Source organism: Lynx rufus, unplaced genomic scaffold (assembly GCF_022079265.1).
Source record: "Lynx rufus isolate CCGP_SWC_20201006 ecotype Redwood Valley unplaced genomic scaffold, mLynRuf1.p SCAF_2, whole genome shotgun sequence".
NCBI classification, from domain to species: domain Eukaryota; kingdom Metazoa; phylum Chordata; class Mammalia; order Carnivora; family Felidae; genus Lynx; species Lynx rufus.
This window is the reverse complement of record NW_025814834.1, coordinates 39341270-39366627: the sequence shown is the minus strand read 5'-3', so window position 1 is coordinate 39366627 and position 25358 is coordinate 39341270. Positions and strand designations below refer to the sequence as shown.

At 37.0% G+C, this 25358-nt stretch overlaps 1 protein-coding gene and 1 non-coding gene across 2 annotated transcripts in view; one reads left to right on the top strand and one right to left on the bottom strand.

The window, feature by feature from the left end:
• Window positions 1–24980, bottom strand: part of DNAH7 (dynein axonemal heavy chain 7) — a 251476-nt gene extending 226496 nt beyond the window's left edge. The window contains exons 1-7 of the mRNA XM_047084071.1: window positions 24824–24980; window positions 17926–17988; window positions 14500–14608; window positions 13615–13762; window positions 4730–4817; window positions 3456–3636; window positions 1292–1367 (exon numbers count right to left, since the gene is read on the bottom strand). Coding sequence (XP_046940027.1) covers window positions 1292–1367; window positions 3456–3636; window positions 4730–4817; window positions 13615–13762; window positions 14500–14608; window positions 17926–17988; window positions 24824–24922 — 764 coding nt within the window. The 5' untranslated portion in view covers window positions 24923–24980. The remainder of the gene's footprint in view (window positions 1–1291; window positions 1368–3455; window positions 3637–4729; window positions 4818–13614; window positions 13763–14499; window positions 14609–17925; window positions 17989–24823) is intronic.
• On the top strand, window positions 24219–24323 carry LOC124516742 (U6 spliceosomal RNA). Its single transcript, XR_006963148.1, has one exon. It is a non-coding gene; the product is annotated as a U6 spliceosomal RNA (small nuclear RNA).
• Window positions 24981–25358: the final 378 nt, after the last annotated feature.

Genomic DNA, 25358 nt, shown 5'->3' with positions numbered 1-25358 from the left:
ATATGAAATTAGACTTGAATCTTTTTTTTTTTTTTGAAGTTTTAAGTAACCTTGACGCCCAACATGGGACTCAAACTCATGACCTGAGATCAAGAGTCACATGCTCTTCTGACTGAGCCAGCCAGGTGCCCCATAGATTCGAATCTATAATATATAACATAACTAATTTTTCCTTTAAATATTTGATCAAGTCCACAAATAGCTCATAATGATCAAATAGAAACAGAAGCAGAGGTTTTTCATGTCTTCAAAGAATTTCAAGACACTAAATGTTTAAGTTTTTCTGCTTTTTTTTTTAAACATTTTAAGAACATAGTCCAGCCCACCTGTGGAAATCCCCTTGAACTTAACCTCTGTTAATGTGTAAAGGACACTTCCCAAATCACCAGCACTAATGTCCTTATTTGAAGACATTTACTGCTTAACTCCTATGACTTGAATAGTCATCCTTAATATATTAAGGATTCGCCATTTTCATCTTTCAGAGTATATTTAAACATTTACATTTGATGCCTACAATTTTTTAATTCTCACTGATTTTAAACACTTAATCTTGTTTTATTATATAGTAAGCTTAATTCAGTTTTTCAGTTGTAGTCGTATTACCTTTACAATTACAAAAGATGATTTTTGTCTTTCCCCAGGAGAAAAGCTGTTTTCCACAGAAGATATGTTGGAAATGGCTACATATCTTTTTGTGGCTGTTATAGGAAAACAACCTGAGGCACTTTTAAATAATACGAAAGAAGAAAAACTGAATTGTTCACTAAACCATAAAAACATAAGTTCTATTCTTTAAACTGTTTAAGAGATTTATTCCTAAATGTTAATTATTTTAGGACAATATATAGCTAGTGGGTTTTTCTATTATATGTTCTATATTTTAATCTATGTAACAAATTGCAATATACTCTATATGTGCATATTTTTTGCAATGTTTGCACTGTGTTTTTACGCATTCCAATTGCCATCAAGCTTTTATACCACTATTATATGTGAAGCCTGTGCTAGTAGCCTTGGAAATACAAAGATCTGTATCAAGTTCTTCCACCAGGGTATTTATGTTTTAACCACATAGATATCATCTGTCTGTCTACCCAACTATCCCTGGATTTGTAAATGTAACATATTAGGGCTTAAATACATAAGTATAATAAGAATAATCAGTTGTATATGAGGTATGTAAGTTATAAGCATGTACATGAGAAAATATAACGAGTGTGTGAATCTATATACACCTACACAGGAATGGTCACATAATCAATATTCTTTGAGAAACTTGATTACTTACTCAGCACGATGGGGTGGAAGTTCATCTGGTTTTTTATCATCCTCTTTTTCTCTAGGATCTTTTAAAACAAAATCAACTAAAAAGAAAATTGAGAAGATCTGGTAAATAACCTTATATTAATTACAGTATATTTCCAAGCAATTGCAAAACTAATTGCACTAAAATCAATTATTTAAATTATATTATTTAAAATAATGGAGTAATTTGTGCATTTATGAATATAAAAATATTTATGAGAAAAATCTGCAATGTGTGTGCCTTTGAGAGTATGTGTTCTCTTAACAATGTGTCCCTATTATTTCATTTGAAAATAATGATTGCTTTTAAAATTACATTTTCCTTTATAGCTATTCCACCAAAAGTAGTTCTCACTGAAGGTCAACAATACAATCATAGTAGTTTCCTTTCACTGAGGAAACATACATATTGCTTTGTTCTAAGTTGCATAAAACAATCCAGTTATCAAATCAGTAAAGGGAGCTACACTTCAGCTTCTATCTTCTGTGGTCATATTAATTCACAGTTAACTCTAATTTTCCTGCCTGTCCTTTAAGATGCTCTAAAATGTAAATATGTTATCACCCCTCTGCTTAAAATCCTTTGGTGACTCTCCTTTAAGTTTGAATGCTTTAAAGAGAGCTAGAAGGCCCTTCAGATTCTGTCCCCTTCCCAAATGCACCCTATGCTTTGGCCATCATGACCACTTGCAAGCCCAGAAGGGGCTTTCACATGTGTCTTCCAATGTTCACACCATTTCCTCTACTAAGCACACTCCCTAGCATTCAGTTTGTGTGTCAAGACGATTTAGGCACGTCCAGAGTTCTTCCTACCAAATCAGGCATGAGCTCTTCTCCCTTACAGCATGTCCTCTGTTTCCCTCCTCATTGTGCCTGCTATTTTGTAATTAGTGGTTTGCCCATCTCCCTCATTACAACGATGAGCTCCTTGGGGGTGAAGATTTGGCTTTTTATTTTTACATTACCAGGACACTCAATAAGAGTCTCAAATCCAGTAAATGCCCTCCTACCCAAAAGGAATCCGGGCAACTCCAAAACATGATGATTTCTCCAGTTTTAAAGATGACATCAATTATATCAGGTTTATAATACCGATTAATTGGAGAACTTTTTCAAAAAATATATTTTTGAGAAAGAGTGCATGAGCAGGGGAGGGGTAGAGAGAGAGGGGGCAGAGGATCCAAGGCAGACTCCCACTGACAGCAGCAAGCCCAATGTGGGGCTTGAACTCACAGACCCTGAGATTGTGACCTAAGCCAAAGTCGGATGCTCAACCGACAACTTTTAAGTATAGATTCGAAGGCCCTGCCTCCAGAGATTTTAATTCAGATGGGTTCAGAAATCAGGATGTTAAAAATTATTCTGATGATTAGTCAGCCTTAGAATCTATCAGTCTATGCCAGGACTCAGCAAAATTTTTATGTAAAGGGCTTGATTATGAATATAAAAAATACTTATATATTATTTATAATATTGATTATAAATTAAAAAATACAGAGACAAGGTGTCTATCACAACTATTCATCTCTGCTCTTTTAAAAAAATTTTTTAACATGTATTTATTTTTGAGAGACAGAGCAAGACAGAGCATGAGTGGGGGAGGGGCAGAGAGAGAAGACGACACAAAATCCGAAGCAGGCTCGAGGCTCTGAGCTGTCAGCACAGACCCCGGTGCGGAGCTGAAACTCACTGACCTCAAGATCATGACCTGAATCAAAGTCAGGCGCTTAACCAACTGAGCCACCTAGGTGCCTCTCATCTCTGCTCTTATAGCTCAAAAGCAGCCACAAACCATATGCAAATGAATGTGTATAGCTATATCCCAATAAAACTTTATTTACAAAAACAGGCAGTGAGCCAGACTTGGACCTGTGAGCTGTAGTTTGCCAACCCCTGGTCCATAGCAACAATTTTTACTTAATCACCTCCTGTCCTTTGCTGAGAAGATATAACCCTACAAAAAAAAAAAAAAAAAAAAAAGATGGATTTTTACATTTTTTGCAGTACTTTATTAATGAAATTTGCCTGAGGTCTCAAGCAATGAAATAGCAATGCAAGAAGCAGTATAATATAATAGTTTCAAGTATAGGTATTAACTTTCAGTTAATAAGACACATTCGAGTTAGAAAACAAAAATACTGATTTACCTATGGATTTTTTTACACTAAGAAGATAATCTTCTCTCATTTCATCAGATAATGCAAGTATGCTGTTAGTGAGGACTTTTAGATGTTGGGGGACTAAATTCAATACGTGCTCTAGCCAAGAATCTTCCATTGGGGCTACGTGGTCTGTATCAATTCCATGGTGAATATAATAGTAATATCTCTGCATATAGAAGATGGAGAAAAAAGATGGGTTTAGTCCTATAATGAAACAAGTGTGTTCATCAAAAATAAAACTAGTGAGAAAAATCAAAGTTTTAGGAAAACAAAGTATTTACAAATCATAACAAAGTATTTTGTGCAATTCTTGGAGGCACTATTGGAGATCCCCTAAATTTAAAAAATACATGATGTTTCATGAAAATTAAAGTTCTTACCTCAGTTGATAACTATAAAATATCAAGTTATATTACCAAATATATAACATACTAACAGAACCCATGCTGAAGTAGAATTTAGTGCTTTATAAATAGGTAAAAGTGTGGTAAATTAATTTTTCTTCTTTTATTATTGATAATCAAGTCCATCTTACAAGCTGCAAGTGAACCAGTATCCCTACACATTAAGCTCAGAAATCTATGACAGGATTTAGGAAACTTCCAATTGGCTTATTAATAGTCCATATTATAATTTTACAGCTGCTATTAAAGGTGTACATAAAATATTCATTTTAGGACATAATAGGATTTCTCTAGCAATGGACATTCAACTTTGATATATTTTTGCTAATTTTTACATGTCACTTATGAGAAAAAATTTTAAACATCAAAATATTTTTTCAAAAACACTCTCAAATTAGTAATGTTAAAGTCTTTGACATTTACGTTTAAAACAATTCTTCTGTATTTGAAATACTAGAAGAATTGTATTTCTAAAGTAAGTTAATATGCTTTGTGAAGTGTCCATTATGTAACTAAGATAGTTTCCCATAGAAGAATAAAGACACATAAAAGCTATACAAGACTGAGGCTCATTTTAACAAAGGGAGCAAATAAACCGGAGATTCTTTAATTGTGGTCTTAGGTGGCAAGGGAGACAATGATCTTAATCTAATAGAACAGATTAACACATATGAAATTAGACTTGAGTCTTTTTTTTTTTTGAAGTTTTAAGTAATCTTCACGCCCAACATGGGGCTCAAACTACATCCACAGAGTTCCACAAGAGAGGAGCACAGAATAATCTCAAAAGTATAAAAGTATCTTCAAGTGCTTCCTTTACATTCAATGATAGCGACAAAAGAGACAGCCCATTACCAAGATGTCTTTCTCTATTGCAGAAGTGGTCAGTTTTGGAAATGTGCTTTCCTCAGGGCTAGCTGAGTCTAAGACAGCATCTTGTTGCCTAAGAAAATGATAAACACACTATTCAACTAAACATGAAAGGCAGTCAGAATATACATTAATGGATATATAGCTGACCCTTGAACAACTCAACTTTGAACTGTGCAAGTTCACTTATACATATTTTTGATTGTACAGTGTTGTAAATGTATCTTATTTTTTTCTAATAATTTTCTTTAGCTTATTATAAAACTACAGTATATAATACACAACATTAAAAATATGTGTGAAATGACTGTTTATATTATAAGACTTCTAGTCAACAGTAGGCTATTAATAGTCAAGTTTTTGGAGAGGCAAAAGCTATACATGAATTTTCAACTGCGGCGGGGTCAGTGCCCCTAACCCCTAAGTTGTTCAAGGGTCAACTATAAAAAAATCAGGACCATTTCCTATTAAATCATAAGAATGAGCTGTTGAACATTTTATTTACAGTGCACATAATACATATTTGTTTGATACCACATTCTTCCCAGAACACTTCCTCTTTATTCATAGAGATAGTTACATTGGAAGTGATTGCAAGACCTAATTCAGAGGCTACATTCTTCTTGATGGGCTTTGCTCATTCTTCCTCATGACTCCAAACTCTCTCTCTCTCTTCTTTGAAATTCTATAGGAGTACTCTTGCAGTATTACTAAAATATTTATAGTTATTTATAAATAAGGGATTTAAAAGAGCACTGATGGAAAATATTATAAATGTAGACAGATAAATTCTTGAAAAAATCATTTCTCAGATATCTAAAGATATATAATACAAGCTAGCAAAGAGTAACATAGCTTATACATTCCTATGTATTTATTATTGGCTAACTGTTCATTAAATACTACAGGGTTGAGAGCTATAATTCAGTTCAAACTCTATACCAGATATGAGCCACATTTTGTGACTTCTGGGGCACCACTGTGGAGAAAGACACAGTTCACATCTTTATGAAAAAGAACAAGTTGTTCTGGGATGGCTTTAACTTCTTTATCATTAAATGTATCATGCTCTAGATCCCAAGTTCATCTGAGATGGATACAGGTCAGTGATGCTATATAATAAAATATTCCCTCCCACTAACTACCCAGTGAGTGGAGACTGGAGGCTTATTGAACATCTGTCTGAGATACCATACTAAGATAGATACCAGGATGCATCGTCTAAATTATTCTGTCTTTTGCAAATCCAGGAATCAAATACTTTGTGAACTTTATACTCATTTTTTCAATTATATGGATCAGGGAAAAAAGTCAATGCAATAGCTCAGGTAATGTCTTAGTTTAATTCAGTACATAGTAGATGCTTAACAAATGTTTATCAGACATTTGGGAACAAGAATATAAAAGGAGCAGTGGAAGATCTTCAAGGTATTCTACACTTGGAGTGAGAAGGGTTGACTATTCTAATTATAAAAAAAAGTCATCTCGTTATTTTGATTATACAGTCAAGACGTACTAATGCAACAGTAATGGACTTCAAGAATCAGGACATCTGCGTGCAGATTCTGCCACCATGATGTATATGATCTTAATAACTGTGTTGTTCGTGTTTTTAATGGAAGAAAGTCTCCTGTTATTTACCTTGCTAAACCCAGAGAGTCCAACAAGCTTCATCCTCCGTGTGAGTAATGTCTGCCTAGAAGAGTGCAGTAAGGTCAGGGAAGGTGAGGAGGAAGTTGGGGGCTATAGGGCCAGCTGCACAAGTTATTGCAGTCATAATGAAGATCCTTTCAGCTCTAAAACTCTAGGATTCAATCATTCCATGGCTATAGGCTAAGATTCTGCTCTCTAGAAACAATAAAAACTTTTTATTGATCACCTAGTCAGGCCCTCAACATTTTCACATGTTATCTCTAATCCTCACACCTATTGTTAGAAGAGACAGAGAAATCATCACAGATGAGCAACTGAATGTCAGAGAGATTAAATAGCTTCCCCTTTGTGTTTCTTAATTAAGTACAAACAACAAGGATTTGTCCATCCATATGTGCTTTCAAACTGCCATGCTCTTTCCAGCAGAACAATATTCCTTTCATAAATAAATCTAAAGGCGACACTTTACCTGACTAAAGAGAAAATATGATGTACCTCATTTCCTAAAAATGAAAAACTATATTGATTTTCTTTATTAATTCAATAGAGATATTGAGTCAAGATGGTGGCAAAAACATCCCTTTTTTTCAAGTTTCCTCATGAAAATGGCAGTAATTTTAACCAAGGACTGTAAAGAGACTAGAGGATCATCAGTTGAGATATTTCAACAAATTTCTGGAACATGAAGAGAGAAGACAGATAAAACAGTTGAAAACACCATAGCCCATAACTCATGTAAGAAGACAACCAATCTGCCTACGAGATCCTTAGGAAAGGCTCTGATCTTGGAGTCGGCAGGTACCAAAGGAGAAAATGAGTAGAATGGCTGTAAATAAGGAACTTATTTTCTTTTTTTTTTTTTAACGTTTATTTATTTTTGAGACAGAGAGAGAGAGACAGAGCATGAACAGGGGAAGGACAGAGAGAGAGGGAGACACAGAATCTGAAACAGGCTCCAGGCTCTGAGCTGTCAGCACAGAGCCCGACGCGGGGCTCGAACTCACGGACCGTGAGATCATGACCTGAGCCGAAGTCGGACGCTTAACCGACCAAGCCACTCAGGCGCCCCAAAGGAACTTATTTTCTGAACTTTATGCCAGCAAATTAGACAACTTCAGTGAAAATAGATTCCTAAAAAGGAAAAATACCAAACATGACTCAAGAAGAAATAGAAAATCTGGATATATAACAAGTAAACTAATTGAAGGAGTAATTAATAATCTTCCCACAAAGAAAACTTCAGGTCTGGTTGGCTTCAAAAAGTTCCATCAAACAAGGATGAAATAATACCAATTCTACCTAAACTCATTCAGAAAAGAGAGGAGGTAAAAACACTTCCCAACTCATTTTGAGGCCTACAGCCAAAGACATGACAATAAAAGTACAGACCCATATCATTAATATGGACTTGAAAACCTTGAACACAATATTAGCAAATCAAATCCAGCAACACACAAAAAGGATTGTACATAATGACTAAGTGAAAGGGATGTAAGCTTTAACCTGAAAGGCAGTTAATATACTATACTGAAAGATTAAAGGACAAAAACAAATTCTCATTTCAATGGACACTGAAAAAGCACTGGACAAAAATCCAGCATCCATTTACAATAACATCTCTCAACCAACTAGGAAAAGAAGCAATCTTTTTAACTTGATAAAGGGTATGTGAAAAACCTACAAGTAACATCCTACATAAATGTGAAAGACTGAATGGTTTCCCACTAAGACTGGGAAGTCCACTATCACCAATCCTATTTCAAAATATACTGAAGAACCTAACAAGTGCAAAATGGAAAGGGAGAAAGATGGAAGACACTGGACATGAAGTAAAACTGTATTTGTAGACAACATAATTGTATACATAGGAATTCTATGATATCTTTTAAAAAGCTCCAGAACTAGTAAGCAAGTTAAGTAAGGTCTTACAGATAGGAGATCAGTAAGTAAAAATCAATTGATTTTTCTGTATACTGGCCAAGAACAATCCAAAAATTAAATAATTCCATTCACATCAAAAAGTACTGAAGATCTTTTTAAAAGAAGTACAAGACATATATTACAAACACAAGACATTGCATTGCAAGGAGCAATTAAAGAAAAACTAAATAAAAAGTTCATGTTTATGGACTAGAAGATTCAATATTATTAAAATGGCAATCATCATAAAATCAATCTACAAATTCAATACAATGACTACTAAATCCTAGTAGGCTTTTTTTTAAAATTGTTTTTAATGTTTATTTAGAGACAGAGAGAAACAGAGCGCGAGTGGGGGAGGGGCAGAGAGAGAGAGGGAGACACAGAATCTGAAACAGGCTCCAGGCTCTGAGCTGTCAGCACAGAGCCCAATGCGGGGCTTGAACCCAAGAACCGTGAGATCATGACCTGAGCTGAAGTCAGACGCTTAACCGACTGAGCCACCCCAAGGGCTTTTTTTTTTTTTTTTTAATAGAAACTGACAAGCTGGTCTTAAAACGTATATGAAAATGCAAAAGACCTAGAATAGCCAAAGCCATTTTGAAATAGGATAATAAATGTTATGGACTTAAACTATCTAATTTCAAACTATAAAGTTTGAGTGATCAAGACAGAATAGTAGTGGTGTAAACATGGAAATATAGACCAATGGACCAGAAACAGAACCCCATATATGGTCAAATGATTTTTGACAAAGGTGCCAATCCAATTCAATGGGAATAGTCTTTTCAACAAAGGGGGCTGAAACATTTAGATATCTATATGCAAAAAATTGAACCTCAACCCTATCTCATACGATAAACTAAATCATGCACATAAATATAAGAGGTAAAACTGTTTTAAGAATAAACTAAGAAAACATAGAAAATCTTGTGACAGAAAAGGATTCTTAGATATGACTCCAAAAGCATCAACCAAAGAAAAAATTAATAAATGTGAGCTTCATCAAAATTTAAAACTTTCACTTTCCAAAAAATACCATTAAGAAAATGAAAAGAAAAGTCACAACCTGGAAGAAAATATTTTCAAAAGATAGATCTAATAAAAGTCTTGCATAGGAAATATTTCAAGCACTTGTACAATGCATTAGTAGAAAGATAAACAACCCAATTTTTTAAAAGTGGACAAAAGATTTAAATACACATTTCAAAGAAATTATATGAATGTCAAACAACCACCAGAAAAGATGCCCATAATCATTAGTCATTAGGGGCATATAATTTTAAAGCCATAATGAGATAAAATAACACATCTACTAGAATGGCTAGAATAGGCAAAACAAAACAAAAAAAGTGTGGACAAGGATGTGGAAAAACTAGAAACCTCTTTGTACACTGCTTGTGAGATTGTCAAATGGTGTAGCCACTTGAAAAACAGTTCAGCAATGTCTTTAAAAGTTAAACATATACCTACTATACAATCATTTCTATAATTTGGCATCTAGCCAGGAGAAATGAAAACATATCCACAAAAAGACTTGCACTCAAATGTTCGTTCACAGTAGCACTTTCAAATAGCCCAAAACTACCAAAATAAACAAAACGAGGGGTGCCTGGGTGGCGCAGTCGGTTAAGCGTCCGATTTCAGCCAGGTCACGATCTCGCGGTCTGTGAGTTTGAGCCCCGCGTCGGGCTCTAGGCTGATGGCTCAGAGCCTGGAGCCTGTTTCCGATTCTGTGTCTCCCTCTCTCTCTGCCCCTCCCCCGTTCATGCTCTGTCTCTCTCTGTCCCAAAAATGAATAAACGTTGAAAAAAATTTTTTTTAAATAAACAAAACGAATGGATTAAAAAAACATATTCTAGGAATCCGTTTATATAAAATTTTAGAAAGGATAAAACTATAAAAACAGAACACAGATCAATGATTGCCTGGGGCAACCAGTGGTAGAGAGAATTAATGGAAACGGACAAAATTTTTATGATGAAAATATTCTAAACCTAGATTTTGGTTAAGGTTGAACTTTAGAAATTTACTAAAATTCATTCAATTGTACACTTAACCTTGAGGAATTTAATGGTATGTAAGTTATATCTCAAAGAAGCCGTTTTTAAGCCTCTCTAGAAGGCTTTGAAAATAAAATATTCAGGAAAAGAAAGACAGGTTGACAGAGTACAAATACAGAGTGCAAATAAAGTAATGACAAATAGAGTGATGTAGGCTTCTCATCAACGATGATACAAGTCATGGTGGCTACAGTTGATAGTACTCTATTATATGACTGAAATTTGCTAAAAGTAGAACTTAGGCGTTCTCACACACATACAAAAAAGGTGAAGATGTGAGATGATGGATGTGTTAACTAACTTGACTGTGGGGATCCTTTCACAATATATACATATATTCTCACATCGTACACTTTAAACATATTCCAGTTTTATTTGTCAATTATATCTTAATAAAGCTGGGGAAAAAACAATACATAAAATAAAAATATTAACCAATTTTTTTGTCTTTTAAAGTTTATTTATTTTGAGAGATAAAGAGAACATGTGTGTGCAACCTGAAGAAGGGGCAGAGAGAGAGGGAGAGAGAAAATCCCAAGCAGGCTCCATGCTGTCAGCACAGAGCCCAACACTGAGCTCGATCCCATGGACTGTGAGATCATGACCTGAGCAGAAATCAAGACTCAGACACTTAACTGACTTAGCCACCCAGGCGCCCTGGCTAATATTTTTCACCCAAAGTTTTCAGATATAAGGTAAAAATTGCAATTATCCTTTCATTTTGTAGCCAGCTTTGTCATTAATTCAGGGGTAAGGACAAAACAGAGACCTTTACAGAGATGAGTGTCTCAAGTTAACTCCCCGTAGATTCTCACTGAAACAACTACCGAAGGATGAACTTCAGCAAAACAGAAAATGCACCCAGAAGAGTAGAATGCAAAGGCAATTTTCCAAGAAATTAGAAAACATGTTAGTAAATCTCAGCGTTAAGAAAAAAAGTATGGGGACTATAAGGACCTGGTAGAACTAAAATATTATAAAAATATTAGTAGTGGGGCGCCTGGGTGGCGCAGTCGGTTGAGCGTCCGACTTCAGCCAGGTCACGATCTCGCGGTCCGTGAGTTCGAGCCCCGCGTCGGGCTCTGGGCTGATGGCTCAGAGCCTGGAGCCTGTTTCCGATTCTGTGTCTCCCTCTCTCTCTGCCCCTCCCCCGTTCATGCTCTGTCTCTCTCTGTCCCAAAAAATAAAATAAACGTTGAAAAAAAAAAAAAAAATTTAAAAAAAAAAAAAAATATTAGTAGAAATAAAATGAAGAATGATCACATGGAGAATGCCAAGGTAAGTTTAGAGCTAAGTTAGAGCAGTCCAAGATCCCTTTGTGTTGTTCAGGGGCAAGACAGATAAAACTGAATTTTAAACGTTGAAAAGTATAAATTACAATATGTGGTTTTAAATATTAGGGTAACCAGGGGTGCCTGGGTGGCTCAGTCGGTTAAGCATCCAACTTCAGCTCCGGTCATTATCTCAAGGTCCGTGAGTTCGAGCCCCGCGTCGGGCTCTGTACTGACAGCTCAGAGCCTGGAGCCTGCTTCGGATTCTGTGTCTCCCTCTCTCTGCCCCTCCCCTGCTTGCACTCTCTCTCTCAAAAATAAACATTCAAAAATATTAAAAATAAATAAATGTTAGGGTAACCACTGTGTTTGATAGCTTTTAAGCCAATAGAAATAAAGGGAGAAGAGAGAAAATTCAATTCAATAGAAAGCAGAAAAAAGAAGAAAAAAGAAGCAAAGGCAATACAGTAAATATATAGTAAACACAAAGTACAAAATAAATTGGTAGAAGCACACATGTATATGAAATGCCAACAACTATAAATGGGATTAAACATAATACTAAAGTATAGAAACTCTTAAGATTGAATTTCAATATATCTATCCATATCCTATTTATAAAAGGCATAACTAAAAAATGACATAAAATGGCTAAAAAGAGACTACTGTTTCTTTTACTACAACAACAAAGATAATCTGAAAAACCTCCCAGTACCATTCTATAAATGTTGGAGAATATGGCACGTTCCTTTTGAATGCATAGATGAGCTCACAAAAAAAAAAAAAAAAAAAAAAAAAAAAAAAAAAAGAAAGGAAATACTCAGGAGAAAAAAAAAATGGAATGGCAATCATCAAAATCCTGAGGCTACATTTATGGGGTCCAGGGCCTTGGACTTTAACGCCCATGTCAATCAGGAGGTGAGGAGATGATTCCATAGGGCTGAGTGAAATGAAGAATTCAAAGTGAGGCCCCTTGTGTGAAGCTAAAACCCAAGACCAGCTCTATCCTCAAGCAGATAAGGACCAGAAGTGACAGGCACAGGAAGTTGTGTCAAGAAAGATCATCTGTTTTAGCCAGGATGCTGGACACAGAAAAAGTTGCTTCCAAGACTTTGTAAGCTACCCAGACCACGGTTTGGGGTTTTGATTTCACACAGTTTGTGGAACACAAGAGTGCTTAATCCAAAAAAGTGGGCCAAGCTGGTAAGATCCTACGGGCAAAGGCAAACTTCAAACAACTCTAGCAGAGGTGCACACCTGCAAGCCGGCTGCACAGGGCTCCCACAAAATCCCTTTGCCAGCCCACAGTACCCACTGTCCCCCTTTCAAGGTGGCCATTTGGACACTAAAGTACCACATGGGGACAGTAAAACAGGAATCTGTGGGCAAGTTACTTCCTGCAACGTGTCATGAAATTATGTTCACAAATGGCAGCTTGGGTGCCTAGAGAGTCATAAACAAAGAGTGTAGCAGGCATCTAGCAAGAAGCAGTGAGGAAACAGGTAAAGAGGCACTAATGACTTATATCTGCACTGCTCTTCTAAGCGGACTTACAGCTCAGAACTGGCAAGCCCAGCCCTGCTCAAGGCTGATCGCTTCACCCCAATTCCTTGTTTTTCTAGACAAGGAGACCCCCAACACCACATTACCTGAGCAGAAGAGATGGGGGTGGGAGGAAACCCACACCTTATCTTCCACCAGCCACGGTGGCCATGACCGGAGCTCCCAGACGTTGTGCTCCCTCAGCCAACATCAGCATTAACATCAGTACCTTTTTCGTTTGTGATATTTAATAAGTGAGACACTTCATAGGGTTAAGCTCAGTCTTTATTTGTACTCTGACTTCACTCCAACAAGGCTTTGGGGCATCCTTAGAGACGCATGGAATTGTTATACTTTTAGATAAAAAGTTACCCGGGGTTCTAACAAGGTTAACACATACTGCTTAGCTTATAGAACTTACATAATGACATTAACAAGAGTGCTTCTAAAGTTTTCTCGTTCTTTATGTGGAAATTTGCTCTTGGATTTGGAAGTAGATGGTCCAGCATAATTATCCTCCATTTGGTCTAGTATTTTGCCCTTTTTGCCAAAATGTTCCATGTATTCAGCTTGAATTTTTTTTTTTAAAAAAGCATAAGTTAGTCATCTAAAAAGTAAGCTAAAACATTTAAGTGGTTAGAATAAAATGCTAAAGCAACTTTCAAGAAAAAGCTACACGCTGTAAATTCTCAAGTTACCGTAAGTACAATTACCTTTCTTTCAGTATTAGGAAGTTAAACATAATAGAAACCTCTGACTATTTCAAGAATATTCATTTATATTTTGATTAATATGCTAATAACTCTAATTTTCAATTAATTTACATAGAACCTTCTTAAAATGAAGATTAAAAATATGATTAAAATAACACAAAACTATCTCAAAATTTAAAGAACTATGATGTAAAAATGTTAATATTCAATGTAATCAATCTGAGGACTCAATAAAATAAAAAGTAAAAAATATTAAAATGACTAATTTGGAAGCAAAATTTACAACTTATTAAAATCGCTCTCAGAAAAAAAAAGTCTTTCATGCAGAGGCAAATTCTGACTACAATAAATCAAAGTTTTAACATAAACACCAATTCTTAAAATATCAGCTTTTATAGCATTTACAACAGCCTGAAATAATTACAAACTGGAATCAGTTATTTTACAAGGGAAAACATTTGGGATAAATTTTCCTACTTGACATAAATGTCATTTCAGTTTTACAATTTCACTACTCTCAACTAAAATGTTGTACGATTTTTTTTTCCCCTCTAGAGAATTTCCTTAAGTCTAAGTTGGAATAAAGTTCTTACCATAGGACTGTTCATTTTTAACGCTAAACTGTTCAGGAATCTCATCAGCCTGCTTTACAGTCAAATGGAATGACGGAGCTGCCTGCTGCCACTGGGGCTTTGTGCTCACCTGGAACAGGAAATGCAAACAGCATTAATCAACAAGGTCAGAAAACAAAACAAAACAAACAAAAAAAACCACTTTTTTTTTTCATGAAATGCAGGAGTATTTATAAACACAGACATTTTCTCAAACAAATCCGGACATCTGGAAAGAAGGCACACTCCACAGCAAACCTTGTTCAAGCCTGTGAATGGCTGTGGCGTACGACATTTGGGAGACATTACCAAAAGCTCTGATGCTAGTTTGATGCGGGCATCTGTTACATAACACTAGGGTGGGCATTCCGGAGAGCCTCTCCCCCCACCCCCAAACATTGGCAAGTGATTTTTAGGCCTTCCATTTTAATGAGAGGGACTCTGCTGGGCTCCAATGCTAATGAGCTTCTCTGCATTCCAGGTCCAAAAGATCTTCCTGTTCTCATAGCTTTAAGCAGTTGTCTCGTACTTGGGCAACTCACGGATTTATTCCACGCTTGAAGGCAGGGTTCATATATTCTTATACTTAAAAGATGTAGGCAGATCTCATAAAAGAGGGAGGAAGGCTAGTGATGATGGCTAATTGGCACTCAGCTTCAGTGCTGGGGAATAATAGAGGCTGGTGGGGACTGTGGCAGACAGGAAAACAGCTAGGTCTTCTAAAAAGACAACAAAAATTAGCTCAGGCCAATTACTGCAATACCAGAACACGGACCCACTGCTGCTGGAACCTAGGACTTATCGAGAAACCCAGATGGGTGGATTTGAAAGTAAAATACACATTTTACAGACGACAGAATCTCTATCTTCCTCTCAGATCCAGACCACGTTGATAGAAAGCCCATACTTGCACAGGCTTCTTCCTACTTTTTACTCTCTGCAATCCTTACTCCTGCTCCCAAATGAACTTATTTCTGGCTCTTCTTTCGCAGGAAAACAAGCTAAGGCAACTTAAAGATCCATGCTCTTCCATTCTGACTGCCTTTCCATTCCTTTAGTCTCATCTTGCTCCATAAAGGATTTAAGATTTGTGGGGCTGCTATGAGTGAGGACTGCAGAGAGGGTGAGAAAAGACAAAACAAATTAAAAAACCCACTTTTTTTTTGAGAATGGGAGTTACCAGTGCTGAGTCACCCTTGATTTCAACTACAGGGATCTTCTCTAGAAGCATGAAGCGTTGTAGTGAAAAATCATTCTAGGTCTTAACTACTGCTGGAAAATTTCATCCAAGTGTAAACCTTAATATTCAAATGAAAGTACTTTGCTGTTTTTTTTAAGTCAATGGGTTTATAAGAACATCTCTTGAAAATATTATTTTCCTTGTAACATATAAAACACAAAGAATGCTGAGAAAAAAACCCTAAGATACATATGAACATAAAACCAGGCTTAAAGCAGCCAACAAAAGTGTTGTAGACTATTATATGCCACCAACAGGAAAGGATTATTATGCAACTCAGCCACTGAATAGTAAATAAGAAAATTTAGGTTTACATTTCTAAACCCTCTATGCTAACCAGACACAATGAACTCAGGATAATATTTTGGAGGGGGGCGGTTAAAATTTGTTGAGTTTTCAAAAGAAAATGTCTATTTTATTTCAAGTCTTGTCTTTTAAACTATAAAATCTACAGTAGATTTTGTAGAACTAGGGAAAGCATTCTATGGCTGAATTTTACAGAACTTGGCATGATACTCCAGTGTCATCCACAAAAACATGTTTTTAATTAAAATTTGTGTTTTGGGGGCACCTGGGTGGCTCAGTCGGTTGAGCATCCGACTTCGGCTCAGGTCACGATCTCGCGGTCCGTGAGTTCGAGCCCCGCGTCAGGCTCTGTGCTGACAGCTCAGAGCCTGGAGCCTGTTTCGGATTCTGTGTCTCCCTCTCTCTCTGACCCTCCCCCATTCATGCTCTGTCTCTCCCTGTCTCAAAAATAAATAAATATTTAAAAATAATAATAAAATAAAATAAAATTTGTGTTTTGTAGGGGCACCTGGGTGTCTCAGTAGGTTAAGTATCCAACTTCAGCTTGGTGATGATATCACAGCTTGTGGGTTCGAGCCCCACATCAGGCTCTGTGCTGACAGCTCAGAGTCTGGAGCCTGATTCAGATTCTGATCTCCCTCTCCCTCTGACACTCCCCTGCTTGAGCTCTGTCTCTCAAAAATGAATAAACATTAAAAAATTTTTAACATTTATATTTTGTAATATTCAAAATCTTTCATTTAAGAACATTAACTCTTAAGTTTCCCAGGTGAAAACTGTCATCCATTTGAAATTATCAGGAATCTTCTGTACATAAAGCAACACAAATTCAATTTTATAATTTTTTTGTAGCTTTTAAATTATCTTTCAAAAAAATAATCTTTAGATAAACCTCAAAAGCATTATGCTAAGTAAAGCCAGGCCTCAAAGGACAAATGTATGGTTCCACTTACACAAGCTACCTGGAGCAGTCCAACACATAAAGACAGAAAGTAGAATGCTAGCTGCCATGGGCTCAGGACACAAAGGAGATACTGTTTAATGGGCACAGAGCTTCAGTTTGCAAAGATGAAAAGAGGTCTGGAGATGGATGACGGTGATGGACGCACAACAATGTGAATGCCCTTAATGCCACTGAGCTATGGTTCAATTAAAAATAGTTAGGATGGTAAGTTTTTTGTTAGGTGTCTTTTATCACAGTTAGAAAAAAAAATACTGTTTGCATTGAACCTCCACCTAAATCCAACTTCCAGAGGTCACAAGGGCACAGCTCGATGGCATTAAACTCCACATTACTAGCAAAGTCACTGGTAAAATTTATTACAGTGAAGCATATCATACCCAGCACTTACCAAATGAAAGAGTCTACGAACTGCCTCTACCATAGGACACTGATAATCTAAACATAATAATTTTTAAAAGGATACCAAGATCTAAGGACTCTTCTGCGGCATAGCGTTTCAGTGCCGGAAGATACAGCTCAAAGAAACCAACTCTTCTCATTTTCAAACACAGGAACTGCAGCTCACAGAGATAAATGATCCTTTCAGATACTAAAGCCATTAGTGACAAAGCTGTACCCTGAGACCTCACTTCCTAACTCCAATACTGATAAACTTTCTGCTAGCCCATCTTGGAAATTCTTTTATCCAGAATATTGAAATACTCTTGACATACCAGGAAATTCTAGCTTACAGTTACTTTAAGATAGTTATTTTTCCTAATATGTGTACCTCATAGAATTTCTCCAACAGAAAATAATCAAATGGAGACCAAAATTCAAAATCTGATGTTCAGTTACTTATTTACATGTTTGAAAGACGTTTTCAAAATGGCAAAGATCCAGTATATAGGTAAATTACCGTAGCCAACTGGGGTAAAACTCTTCCTGGGGTCTTGACTTTTTCTTTGCTGGCTGACTTATCCTGCATGAAAAATAGGAGGAAAACTGTTCACTCTTAATGGCACAATTGATTCACTCAACCAATTTTACAGAGGATCTACTGCAAGGTATACGTCATCAAAAACATTCAAAGACCAACTTTAAACTTCTCAACATTTGTGTTAGAGTGACTTCCTTTGTAGCAAGGAAAGAAAGGTGGTATCCCACAATACTTAGAAGGCTTTGAAAAGTGTGCAAAACTTCTTATCCATCACATCTTCTTTTGGGAATTTACTTGAACCCAGCTAGTGTCCAGGGCTTGCTCAGCTCTACCACCCTTCTCTATCACTAAAATAGAACTTTTGTTCTATTGACAACTGTGGTGTTCCGCTTCCTAAGGTAACGACGCATTCGGGTTAATGTGCCCTCAAGTTGCCATAAGTCACATTTATACTTTTTGGGGAAAAGCATTGTTATCCCCTTGGAATAGAGGGGAAGGGCATGGTAGGAATGTCATCTACATAATGAAAAGCACTGTAGAGAACAATCCTTTGGTCAATAAAACAGGTAGGAGTTGTGCCTCAGCCACTGATCGATTTATTGCCTCCCCACTTCGAATCTATGTTTTTTAACCTGCTTTGTGATTCCCGAGCAAGACTCTATCAACATTTCTCCAGCTGGCCCAACATTATAGAGGATTCAAAAGAACACTGAGAGAACTTTTCTTCCTGGTTCCAGGGTTTTTCCCCCGTTGCTCCATGGAGTGCCTATCAGTAGTCAGCATCCTTTCCCCTGGGCATCTTCCCAGCCTGTGGCAGACACCCTTCAGCAGGTTTCACTGACATCCCTATAGGCATCTTCCCAGGAAGTTTCCCTTACATCATAAAGGGAGACATCATTTCAAACTTTTTAGCATGCAAGTAGGTGGTCTACTCAACTCCCAGCCTGCAGCACCTCTGCAAACATCTTTGCCACCCAAGTGGGCCACAGCCAACCCCTCTCCAAGAGGTCTTAGTCTAAGCTTTGAGGAAGGGATGGCTCTTGCAAGTTTCTTCCTTGACCACTCTCCCTTAGACATAGAAGGAGTGGCTGTTCCTTATGTCTATTCTTCTATTCTTGAAAGCTATGTTGTCCAAAACAGCATCCACTAGCCGCCTGCAACTATCAACACCTTTAAATGTCGCTCATCTGAAGTGAGACATGTTTAAGAGTGTATGTTTGGGGCGCCTGGGTGGCTCAGTCGGTTAAGTGTCTGACTTCGGCTCAGGTCATGATCTCGCAGTTTGTGAGTTCGAGCCCCACATCGGGCTCTGTGCTGACAGCTCAGAGCCAGGAGCCTGCTTCAGATTCTGTGTCTCCCCCTCTCTCTGCCCCTCCCCTGCTTATGCTCTGTGTCTCAATAATAAATAAACATTAAAAAAACAAAGAGTATATGTTTAAGTATATATTAAATATATACTGGATGTTGAAGTCTTAGTACGTAAAACAAGAAATAGGATTAGAATATATTTTATAATGATCATGATATGTGTTGCATATTTGTTCTAAGTTTACATGAATTATCTCATTTAATCCTCTTTAAAACTCTAAGGTAGTGTGCCACTTTTGTGCATATTGTATAGATAAGGACTCTTTATAGGACATCTTTGCCCCTACAAAGCACACAGTCTAGTTAATATTAAAAACTATATGCTTTCATCCTGGAAGGGAGATGGTGTAGAGCAGAGTATTCACAGACAGTTTCAAAGAGGGAAAGGATGAAAGCCAAGCCTTGAGGCATAGTTGGATCTCCACAGAAAAGGACAGCAATGGGCTTACTGAAGACAGAGGGAACATTCATGAACGAGGACTTGGAAGCTAAATGAGTACATCAGGCTTAGGAGAGGACATTGGGGTCAAAGGTAAAGGGACTCGGCCCAACCGAAGTGTAAAGTATAACCACTGTCTTATTGCACAATGATTTACCGAACACCTACCATGTGCTGGGTTTTCTTTCAGACACTGGATCTACAGTCACTGACAGGACAAAGCCTATTCCCTCTTGGAGCTTACATTCTCGTGGGTATAAACAGCCATTTCAGAAAAAAATCATTATATACAATATATATTATATACATATAATATATATTTTATATATTATATATAAGTAATATATAATACACATTATATATTATTATATATATTATTACATATATAATGTAAGCAAGTAATAAGTACAATGGAGAAAAATAAAATTGGGTAAAGAGATAGCAAAAGGTAGAGAAGTGCTAAGTTAGATGGGGTAGTGAGACCACTTTGTAGAGGTTTTGTTTGAGTAGGAACCCAAATCAAGAGTGAGGAAAAGCTGGATGGGGGGGGGGGTGCTGCTATATTATGAAGCATAGGTGTTTGGGGCTTGACTGGCCTGGTTGGCAACAGAGAGCCACTGTAATCCTCTTGAGGTGACCTCAAGTCCCAGTTTGCTGTGACAGTCCCAGCATATAGCTCTTTCCCAAGCATAATTTGTAGGAATTTCACTCTCAATGGCATCTCAGTTTGGGTGATAAATTCTATTTTTATCTTATTTACCATACGAGGCCATTCAAAGGGATTTTTCATAAATGGTCCTTACAACAGTAAACAAGATATACAAGGAGGAGACTAGAGTTGGCAAGGAGAATAATTTAGTGGTTTTTAAAAATAATCCAGGCAACAGGAGATATGGCCTTAATTTAGAGAAAATGCCAGGAACTGACGGTCACCACAACCTTCCCAGGACACGGGCTAATCATACTGCTGCCTGGTCAGAAACATCAGAAAGCCCCCTATTAAAGCAGGCACAAGTCATCACCCTGATTTTCAAAGCCTCCTCAATACGCCCTGAACCACATCATTTCCCAGCTTCTCTTGGTTACTCTGTAGCCACAGGACTTGTGCTGGCCCATGAAATGTGAGCACTGACGTGTAACATGTGTAAGAGCTGCTGTGCCTTCTCTACTCTCCTGCCCCTGCTACCTGCAGTGAGGGGACCCCATGTTCCCAGTGGCATAGGTAGAAGGTGGAGGAGGACTCTCTGACCCACATCAGACTTCATGCAAGGAAGGGACAATCTCTGTTGGGTTAAGTCTCTAAAATTTGGGGGTCTGGTAGGTCAGCTGGTAATAAATATGCTAACAAAGAGACCCATCAGTTTGTCCCCTCAGTACTTCCTTGTTACAGTCCAGCTCTTTCTTCAAGACCAAGATCAAAAAAGTTTAGATTTTCTTTAACTCCGATTGCAAGTGGTCTCTTTGAATAGGAATAGCACTCTTTTGGTAATCGTTTATTGTTTAAACCCTGCCTGAAATAGAATGTGTATGTGTGTCTATCCTGCTCTCCCAGCCCTTCATCCCACTCCATCTCAACCTACTAATTCAGTCTTATAGAGCTGGATGAATGGGTTTTAATTTTAACTTTACCTTACAAACAAAATTGGTTAACCAAGCCCCCCAAAAAAGTGTAACTAAAGAAACATTTTTTTTCAATGTTTAAAAAAAGAAAAAAGTTGCAATGAGCTTCAAACAGTATTTACCAAAGTACAACATCGAATCAGGTGAATACCCAGTGCTGTACTACAAACATTTTCTACAATTCCTAGCGAACCCCAGGATGTGGAGGGAAACATGAGCATTAAGTTTGCAAGCTGAAATGTGCAACAGGTATCTCAAAGTGGAAGGCTTTCTGTTAGCAAGAATGAGGTATGGTAAGAATGAGGTTGTAGACAATAGAGAGAAAAGGTTGTGACATATGGTCCAAGTGACCTGGAATGTTCACACCAAGACAGAAGGAATTCATGTGAGGTCTACTGTATAGCAGCCATCACAGACGTACAGAACACGTTGCTCAACCCCAGCCTCTTACACAAACATTCACTCTAAGTCATTCTGACTTAGAATCTCTACACCACCCATTCTGCATGCTGAGCCATCAACCCCAGTCCTGTCAACACCTTTTTTACCCTTTTTTCCCTGGGTAAACAGTGAGGGCCTTCATGTTTCCTTATATTGCAGTACAGAATATACGTCTAATAGGATATTTTATACATAGTGGTTCTCTGGCTAACCAAAAAGAACAGCCACACAGAAGCCAAAACAACACCTAACTAAGGTTGCTCTTCAATAAGATCAGATGGGTAGACTTTAAATTAGTATCTACATACTTTTGCTGACAAGTAGTTCTATTTTAGTCTGCAGTTTCCTATCCAGTGATGACCTAGGCATATGCTACCCTTACCCTCTTCTTTGGCACTCTTGTAAGAAGGGCCCTAGGGGACTTCAAATGACAAATCTTGTGCCTTACATCCCTTCCCATCCTCCTGGCTTTGCCTCTGATTCCACACATGGTTGTAGTGAACAGTTCTCTGCTGGCTTCAATTCACATAGAATGACAGTGTTTCACCTCAGGAAAATGTCCTTTGCTTTCTGCTGTGGGGTTTCTCCAATGCCATATAATGGGACTCTCAAGGTAGCCCACTCTGCACACATATAGGGGGAACCAGAAGTGGGTGAAAGTTAACAATCCCAGGAGTAACCTCCACCTATGTAGGATGAGAGTTGATGGATAAATGCTACTCCCTAATCATACTCAGGTCAACAATTTCAGGAAGCAGTGTATAAGCTCCTCAGAAGGTCATGGCAGGGTCACTGCCAGTTAATGTGGCCATGAACTTACTGACACATGCTCAGATTGGCTTTTCTTTCTTCCTAGTTTTACTCTCCTTAATCTCTTATTTCTGCTTCCTGGGATCACTTCCCAAATAAAGTACATACAAGTCCTTTTTTCAGGCTCTTCTTTCACAGGCAATAAGCTAAGACATCTTAAAAATCAATGCTCTTCCATCCTTCTGTCTGCCCTTCCATTCTTTCACTCCCATCGTGCTCCATAAAGGATTTAGGACATCCGAGTGCTACAAGTGTGGTGTGCAGGAAGGAGGAGAATCTGGTCACCAGTTCACAGACTTTGGGAACCACCAGTGCTGAATCATCCTTGATTTCAACTACAGAAGCATGAAAGTCTATAATGAAAATCATTCTAGGTCTTAACTACAGCTACAAAAATGCCATCTAAGTGCAAACCTTAATATTCAGATGACAATATTTTTTACTCAATGGATTACTTTTAAAAAATCTCTTAAAAGTATTACTTATCTTTAAAAAGCCCTACAACCCAAAAAGATACAAAGAAAAATACTAAGATACAGTCTAGTAACAACATAGTATATGGTTTAAATCAGGCAACAAAATCATTTTACACATTTGATGGCTACAAAGAATTATTTGTTTCAGCCATTGAATATTTGTTAAGTAAATTTAAATTTTGTTGAGATTTCCAAGCATATATACTAGTAACATAAAAATAAAACTAATGGCAATTGGCTTTCCAGTTTTAAAATTTGTTAAATTTTTAAAGGGAAAATATCTATTTCGGATCTTAGTCTTTAAAACTAGAAAGCAGAGAGATTTGCAGAACTAAAAAAAAAAGATGCAATGATTTTATTATTTTATAGAACTCAGTATGGTAATCTTGGCATTATCAATAAAAGCAGTCACGATCACAACACGTACTTTGAAATGTTCAAGAACATTCGCTAACAAAATTTCATTTGAGATTTTTAAGCTGAAAAAGTCTTTCTTATTAGGAATCATCTCTGCATGAAGCAATCCAGATTTTATAGTTCATTCTGAGTTTTTAGAAGATATTTCAAAACAAATAATGTTTGCATTGAACCTCTACTCACACTCAACTTCCAGGAATCACCAGAGTGTCACTCAATTAAACACAACATAAAAGTACTAGAGAGTACATTTTATTGCAGTAAAACCTAACACTTCTAGCACGTTATCAACTAAAACTATTAGCTGCCCCTTCCATAGAAAAATAAACTCAAAATAATGACAAAGGATGTCAAAATCCAAGAAATCACATTTTAGCGCTGGAAGAAGCCTCTCCTCAAAGCTCAATCAGCTTTTCTCATTTTAAGACTTAGAAACTGGGGCTCCAAGAGGTAGGTGAGTCACCAGCATCACAGAGCCATTAGTGACAAAGCTGTATTGTTTCCTGATCCCAATACTGCTTCTGGCAGCCCATCTTCACAATTCTTTTACTCAGATTACTCAAATATTCCGTGCAAACCGGTAGTTGTAACTTAGAATTCCCCTCATTAAGGTAGTTATTTTTCCCCAAGATATGTTCATCTTGGATGCTCTCCATCGGAAAATAGTTCAATGGAACACAGAATTCAAAACCAGAAATTCAGTGCTCGCTTCGGCAGCACGTATCACTAAAATTGGAACGATACAGAGATTGGCACGGCCCCTGCGCAAGGATGACATGTCAATTTGTGAAGCTTCCAGATTTCTGGTATCATGCTGAGTGAATTAAGTCAGTCAAAGACAGGTATCATCTGTTTTCACTCATATGTGGAGCTTGAGAAACTTAACAGAAGACCAGCGGGGAAGGGAACGAGAAAAAATATAGTTACAAACAGAGAGGGAGGGAGGCAAACCATAAAAGACTCTTAAATACAGAGAACAAACTGAGGGTGGTTGGGGGGGGTGGATGGTGGGAAAGAGGGGAAGATGGATGATGGGCATTGAGGACACCACTTGTTGGGATGAGCACTGGGTGATGTACATAAGCGATGAATCATGAGAATCTACTCCCAAAACCTAGAGTACATTTTACACACTGTATGTTAGCCAACTTGACACTGAATTATATTAAAATAATAATAAAATATACTTCCCCCCCAAAAAAATAAAAAAATAAAACCAGAAATTCAGTAACTGCTTTGCAAGCATGAACATTAGTACATCTTTATTATAAAAGCAATAAAGTATGATGATATATTAGTAAATTACCATTGACAATTGTGGTAAAAATCTTACTGGTGCCTTGGAGTTTTCTTTGCCGGCAGATTTATCCTGCATGAAAATAATACAAAGAAAAAAAAGAACCATAACTGTTCACTCTGTTAATACTATAATTGATTCACTCAACAAAATTCTACAGTGTCTAAGAAAAACACATATCCTCCAAAATATTCTAAAACATACTCTACAGATGGTATAATACTGTGTATAGAAATTCATAAGGAATCCACAAAAAATTATAAGAACTAATGAATAAGTTCAGCAATGTTGCTGGATCCAAGACCAATGGGGGAAAAAAAAATCAATTGTATTTCTAACATTAGCAATGAACTATCCAAAATTGAAGAAACATTTATAATAGAATTAAAAAGTATAAAATACTTACGAATAAATTTAATAAGACTTGTACAATAAAAGCTATAAAACCTTACTTACAAAAAAAAAAGACACCTAAATAAATGAAAAGACATCCCATGCTCATGGATTATAAGACAAATATTAATACCCCTTTCCCCCAAAATTA